The 7,106-nt window shown below is 41.1% G+C and overlaps 1 protein-coding gene across 1 annotated transcript; it reads right to left on the bottom strand.

Annotated features, from left to right (window-relative positions):
* Nucleotides 1-4,590: 4,590 nt before the first annotated feature.
* Nucleotides 4,591-6,773, bottom strand: LOC137138052 (transmembrane protease serine 6-like). The gene is made up of 5 exons (XM_067524958.1): nt 6,695-6,773; nt 6,013-6,184; nt 5,674-5,927; nt 5,433-5,527; nt 4,591-5,271 (listed from the first exon to the last, which is right to left on the bottom strand). The coding sequence occupies exons 1-5, from the start codon at nt 6,771-6,773 to the stop codon at nt 5,113-5,115; spliced, it is 759 nt and encodes a 252-aa protein (XP_067381059.1). The 3' UTR covers nt 4,591-5,112.
* Between the last annotated feature and the right edge of the window lie 333 nt (nt 6,774-7,106).

Genomic DNA, 7,106 nt, shown 5'->3' with positions numbered 1-7,106 from the left:
TGTTTGTCAACAATTATTTGATTTTCAGTTGGTTCAGCAGTGATGGAGGCTGTTTAACAGCAGCCTGATTTTGAAATAAATAATTACTGAAATACAACTAGTCAATAAATACAAGTCAAAGCAAACGTTTGAGGTCAAATCTCCTTTATTACAGAATCAGAACATGAGTGTGATCCTCAAAGGACCCACTCCCACTCATTTCTTCAGGGAGAAGATTCAGGATTTAAATGGAAATCAAAGTTTGATCCAGTCAACTTTGAAAATGATGATCAATGAATCCAAATCAATCACACTGAAACCTCTTGATGATCAGAGTGACGTCAAATCTTTGGTTTTTCCAAACCAACTGAATCAGTGAGTGGATTTGGTTGCTGCTTCACAAACTGAAACACAAGACTGCACAACTCAACATGTCCTGCTTCAAGTCAGCCATGAATTTTTCTGTCCTGATCCAGAAAGATTAGAACCAAAAGCTGGGAGGCTCCAAACAGCAGAAGAAAATCCATTAGATCAGTATTTAGTTTCCAGGAGGAAAACCAGTGAAATGTGTCAGAGATCAGTTGACTATCAACATGCTCTAACTTTTCAGATCTTCTCCAGATGAGAAGAATATAAAGGTGGTTTTTAGGAGACACTGTGTTGATGTTGAAGCAGTTTTCTTCAACATGTGGGAACATTTGGATCCACACACAATGATCTGTGACTTTGTCTCTGTGCAAAGATGGAGCCAATCATTGATCCAGTGATGGATCAACAGATGAGGATCAGAGTCAGTACAGGAAGTGGAAGAAGAGAAATTCTCTCATGTGATGGTGAAAGAACTTCTTTCACTTCTTCTCCAAACTTCAACTGGACTTTCCTGTTTTTCTTCTGCAGGAACAAGAACTCAGTCGACTATCAGCTGTGTTTACTTCACATTCTTCAACACAACTGGAAGATTTTCATTGATACAAACTATTAAAGCTGCTTTTCTTTCTGCTTTCAGCTTCTTCCTGATCAATACTGTCACACTCTGATTGCTCATCAATCAACTTATTGATATCAGTTTGTGTTGCGACATGGAAATGAGCTCCTGTCTTCTTCTTTGGTCACTTCCTCTTTTGATTGATCCCCAGTGAATCTGAAATGTTGTGGAGGATCAATATTTGTGATAGATGTGATGTTTTCATGTCTGATCTGACTGTAGAGAACTGATCAGTCCAAAGAGCAGGACTTCATGTCCAATAACTGCCATGATATTGACCTGATGGTTCAAGAAATCATCAGATCAGGAAATATTGATGCTGTCAGACTCTCAGACTGATCTTTGTTCTTCCAGCTGATCTGGATCTGAAATGTTGCTCTCTGAAACAGACAGGACCTGGTCTTCTGTTTGACCTCTTTAGAACCTTGGGCTGGATTGACTTTGTCTTTGTCCTTTTCTGTCCAGCACAGACTGATGACGAGCTGTGTCACAAACATTTCACTGTGCGGATCAACAACAGCAGCTAGAAGCTGTTACCATAGCAACTTCATCCTACATCTCCAAACATCAAATGTTAATAAATTCTTCTGAAATGCTTTGACTGGTAGATTTTCACTCAGGACACTTCAGAGCTGCAGTCGCTATGAGCTCACTGAGGTCAGTAACTCAAGATTCAAGATTCAAGAGAAACGTGTCCACTAACTATTGTCCTCTTTTTTAAAAACCAAACTCTGGACTTTGTTCTGTTGAATCAGTTGATTTCAGTGCCGGATCACAGCAACAATCTCAGTGACAGTGAGGACCGAACAATGTCTGTGGAGACATTAGAGGACAGCTCCATGTCTTATCTGTCCACCTAAACACAATTTCAGCTTTTGAAACTAATCCCAGCTTCTTCTTTTCTGCTCTCATGTGCTGATGGACATTTTCATTGTCACTGAAATAAGGTAGAGAGACAGAAAATGTCAAAGACATCCAGCCAGAGCAAACTCACCTTTTCCACCTTTGTCTCCAATTAGACCAACAATCTAATTCATCCCAACACTTGTCTCAAGTTCTGTCTGCAGCTTCACATGATCAAGGACCTGTTGTTACCTGGACCTGATCTACTTCTGGTGGGGCTCAGTTCAAAGTTTCTCTCTGTCACAAATATTCACATTACACTGAAATGATAGTTTGTTTCCAGGAAAATTCATTTGAATTCACTGTTAGAGTCATGAAATAAAGTGAAATACGTTCATAGAAACATACTAACAGCAATACTGCAGTTTCTCTTAGTATAAAGATTAACAACAGTTAGTTTAGCATAAAGACTTTAAACTGACCTTTGACCTGGAGCTTCACATCTTTCTTCATCAGGATGTTTCTCTCCCTGCTGTAGACGGTGCAGGTGAAGGGTCTTCTGTCCACGTCTGTGGGGTATTTCAGGGTCAGACTGAGGTGTCCAGTTTTCAGCAGGTTTCTCTTCATCTCTGTTTGACCTCTGTAACGACTGTAGTGTTGTCCTGGCTGATCAGAGCCGTTCTGATACACATGCATCATCCAGTCTTTACTGTTCTTCCACTCCACTTTGGCGTCTACAGGCAGACAAACTGTGGTTTTGCAGGGCAGCTGGACAGACTCCACCCCTGAATCCACCTCCACCTGGTAAACTGAGAGGACAACAAAGCACAGAATCATGTGGACAGACAGCAGCAGCAGCAGCTCTGATGTTAACAGGACCTCACTGTCCCATGAAGACACTCTGGAACTACTTATTGTGACTGATTCTCAGTTTGGTTCTGATTTGTTCCTCACTCTCATTCTGTCTCAACAGTCAAGCAGCAACAAGAGTGAAGATGTGAACCATCAGCATTATGGGTAATGTAGTAGTAGAGACATACCTGACATGAAATAGTGATGGAAATGTACTAAAAGACCCCCAGCAACAATCAGAAGAACCCAGAGAACCAGGAGAGCTTTGGCCCAGGATGGAAATCATTCTGTGGAGAACATGAAGCACAAAATGACCTCTGACCTCTGACTTCTGATCTGTATCTACAGCACTGACCACTAACCTGTCAGTGACCTTTGACCTGCAGCTGAATGTCTGTCACTCTGTAGAAATCTGAACCCTCTGACAGAGCAGGTGTAGGTTCCACTGTCAGACAGTTGCAGTTCTGTCAGACTCAGACTGCACACATTTCATTTGTCCTGATGCAAAACTCTTGGCTTTTAGATAAAACATCATGACTGCAGCTGTTGTGCAGGTCAAAAGGTTCAGCTAATACAACATTATGTCCAGTGTCTGTATCTATGCTTAGTCAACCTAGTTACTGCAGTTTCTATGATCATTAACTCGTTACAGGCTCTTTGTCGACCTGCAGCTCAGCACAATTAATCTTCCATTCAAAATGTTGCCATCAAAAACTTCTGATTTCAAAAAGTATTTACCACAACACTGACATTTGTCTTTGTAAAGTTAAAAATGCACTTTGTTTTATTTTTAAAAAAAATCCATTTAGTATTTGTGAAATTCATCTAACTGATCAATCTTTAGTTGCACTTGTTTTGGTTCCCAGGGAAACTAGATTGCTGCACATCGCCCTTCATGTACGTCCTGAGTTTCTGTAGCCCCTCCCCCTTTCCCTCTCAGTGCTGCTACGCACAACTGAGAGTAGGTTATGTGGAAAAACGCTGATAGTATTTTTCTTTATGTTGCTTATCTGTGTACTTGGTTTTAATATCACTACGTTATTGAGCTTTTTTGTGGAGTTTTGACCATTAATGTAAGTTTAATGGACATTTTCATTTTACTTTGAAGTCTGTTTGGTGCCACTTGCAGTACGGCCAGTCGTCATGTCCTGCGTGATTATTGTAACTCTGTGGAGATTTGAGCTGCATTTCTCAGTTTCTCAACTTTATTTTTTGTAAATGTAGGGGTCAGTTGTGCAGTGATTGTTTGATTGTCGTCTGCAAGAGCAAATTATTTGTGGGAAAAGAGTCTTCAGCATTGGTTCTCTATGTCCAATCCACACCTGTTACATCTTCTAAGAAAACTCTGTCCCTCAGACCTCACTGACTGCAAATCCTAACAACATGTGACTTTATGACCCTCTGTTATTTCCTTTAGTTCAGCATTAACCAGCTTTAAGACTAGCAGTTTTAGTTCTACCATTATTTGTAGGATTATTACTGGCAGGGTGAAACCTGGAAGCTGTTGAAGAAGAATCTGTACAGTGGCTCAGCTCTCTCCTGTTCAGAGTTTAGGTTCAGTTGGAACAACCAAGGAGGAGGAAACAAACATGATGAACAACAGTGGTGACCCAGTGAACTCTTCAAGTGACAATGAAATACTGGGAATCAGTGGGTGTTTCTACTCTGAGTCACTCACAGTGTCGAGCTCTGTAGCAGCAGAGCAATGGCTCATTCTAACACAAGCTGCATTAAATGCTATATGTTCATTATTGAGGTCATAGTGGTGGTGGAGTTACACTGCAGTGATTATATTAAGAAGTGGCTTTAATTGTTTTCCCCCCTAGTCAAAATAAATGAATCACTAATTTGATTTATACCATGTTTTTAAAGAAGAAGTTCATTCAATGATCATTTTGTGAATTGTTGGTTAAATAAAAGTCACAAACAGCTCAGAGATGCAGGTGCCTTTATTAAAATCATCATGTGAATCAAATCATCAACAATGTTCAGAGAAGAAATGACTGAACAGAAAACTTCTATTCTTGTGGGATCATTGTGTGACTCCTCTCCTGCACAGCTGTTAGTCACTGCTGGATAATCAGAGCTAAACTACTGATGGATGAAAGAAGACTCTGCTCTATCCAAGGTGAACAGCAGCTCACACTGCAGTGGAGAACATGAACGTCTGCTGCAGGAACCCTGGATGTCTGATTGGACAACTTCACTACTCTACACACTCTGCTATGTGGATTATTAGAGGAGCTTTAAGATCAGACTGTGTCTAAAATAGTTAATTCTTTATAGACAGTTGTGTCACACACAAGGTGGAAATCAGGTGTAGTTGAAGGTTTTATGTGAACAAGTGGAGACACATCAAGAAAAGAGAGGAGAAAGAAACAGCTGGTGTTCAATGCTGCTGTTGCTGGAAGCCGAATGATAGAATCCTTCATCTACACTGCTGTGTTGAAGACTCAGAAGTAACCTGGTTGGGGAAAGACCAACCAGTTGTTTACGATGGACTTCCCTTGTACTGCTTTTGTTCCAGTGGTAAGTTTGTTCTCAGCTGCTAACACTCCTGCCAGGAACCAAGAATCATCCTGCCGACACATCAACGGACCTCCAGAGAACCCCTGAACAAAGAGGAAAAATGAAAATCTACAGGTCCAGCATGGTCATTCTGACTCTGACCTCTGACCCTTTAAAGGACCAACAGACACTTTGATAAAATACAAACACACACCAACACACTGTGTGTAGGAACAATAATAATAATACTAATCTGCTTATTCACCTGCTCCAGTGTCAAAGCTTCTGTACAAATGCTGTCACTCGATGTGTCCTCACAGTCCACCACAGAGGTCTGGAATTCCTGCAGAACTTGTTCCACTAAAGTTGGGAGAATCAGAAAATGGTGACAAGTGGCATCAGAAGCAGGTTGTAATTATCTCTCTAACTTTACTATGTTTAATGGAAAGAGGTGAAATGATGCAGACAGTTAACATTACTGTGTCAGACTAGTGTCAGGGACTCACCCCCTTCTGCCCCGGAGCTCCAGCCTGCAACCCAGCACGTGGAGCCCACACTGAAGTTTCGTCCGGTGTCCACACAGATGGGCAGGATGGAGTCAGACAGGGGGGCGGGGGTCGCCAGATGCAGCGCTGCTTCATTAGACCCAGTGTGGTTGCTCAGAGTGATGTCTGTCACATTCAGTTTCACCTCAAAGGGGTTGAAGCCGTTCTGTTTCAGACGACCCAGGACCACGGTCCAATCAGATGCTGTGGCTGAACTGAGGGAGATAACATGAGCTAAATTAGGAATGAGGACAACTCAACACTTTAAAACATGTGAGAACATGACTCCAGGTGTCTCACCTTGAGAAACAGTCGGCACTGCTCAGCACAAAGTCCTCGTTCACCAGAGTCCCACCACACACATGACGTCCATCCTTCTGTAGACTCGCCATCCACGGCCACTTACCATCTGTAACCTTCACGCCTAGTCCCAGAAGACGATTACTCAGTGGGACCTGGCCACAGACATCAGCTGGAGACACATTTGAGCTTTAAAACCTTGAAAACTTCAACTGTTTAGTTAAACCCACATAGATTAATTTTAGATGATGGTGGAGATCCCACAGTTTCCAAAGAGACCAAAATAATGTCCAAGATTCCTCTGATTTTTCACTTTGATGCAGAGGAGTCTTTGTGTGATGAGACACTGAGAATGACTGATTTGATCCAAGTGTTGAAATGGGTCAGAGCCATCACAGAGCCTGGACATGACAGGAAGTCAAGTTTGAAGCAGATCATCAACAATGTTCAGAGAAGAAATGAACCTACAAGCTCTTAGTGATGATTTAGTGATTTTCTTATGAAATGTTTTGACATTTTGTTCTAATTCAAAACATCAGTTGTTGGAATTGTCTGAATCCATTTGTGGAAATACTGCAGCTGATTTGCTCCAAAGGTTTGACACAAACCTCTGACAATCTTATCCAACAACAGTGTGAAGATCATCTTTAACTAAATCAGACAGGAGCAAACTGGGACTTACCATCCAGCTGTGAGAGACTCTCTGAAACACAGAACACAAAGAAACTGTTGAGGCTTTTCTGATACTTCTTGTACAACATTTGGACATGTGGTGGAAACAGGAGAGGATTGATTTTTATCATCTCTAACATTTGTTACTGAACACATTCAAACACATTTTACAGAAAAGTAAAAACAAAAAAGGTTCATAAACCAACATTTAGTTGTTACTGCTGAAACAAAAAAAAAATATTCTTCACTTTAATCATAAACAATGTGTTTTTTTCAAGCTGGATTCAAATCAACACCAGATAATATTTCTTGTCAAGCTGCATCGTTACTAAAAACATATTTTAGATTATTTTAGCCACTATTCAGTAGGAGCAAGTTGGGCGGCTGTAGCTTAGTTAGTAAAGTAATCGTCCACAAACCAC

The sequence above is a fragment of the Channa argus genome, chromosome 12 (assembly GCF_033026475.1).
Source record: "Channa argus isolate prfri chromosome 12, Channa argus male v1.0, whole genome shotgun sequence".
In the NCBI taxonomy this organism is placed as follows: Eukaryota; Metazoa; Chordata; class Actinopteri; order Anabantiformes; family Channidae; genus Channa; species Channa argus.
This window is presented reverse-complemented; position numbering and strand designations above follow the sequence as displayed.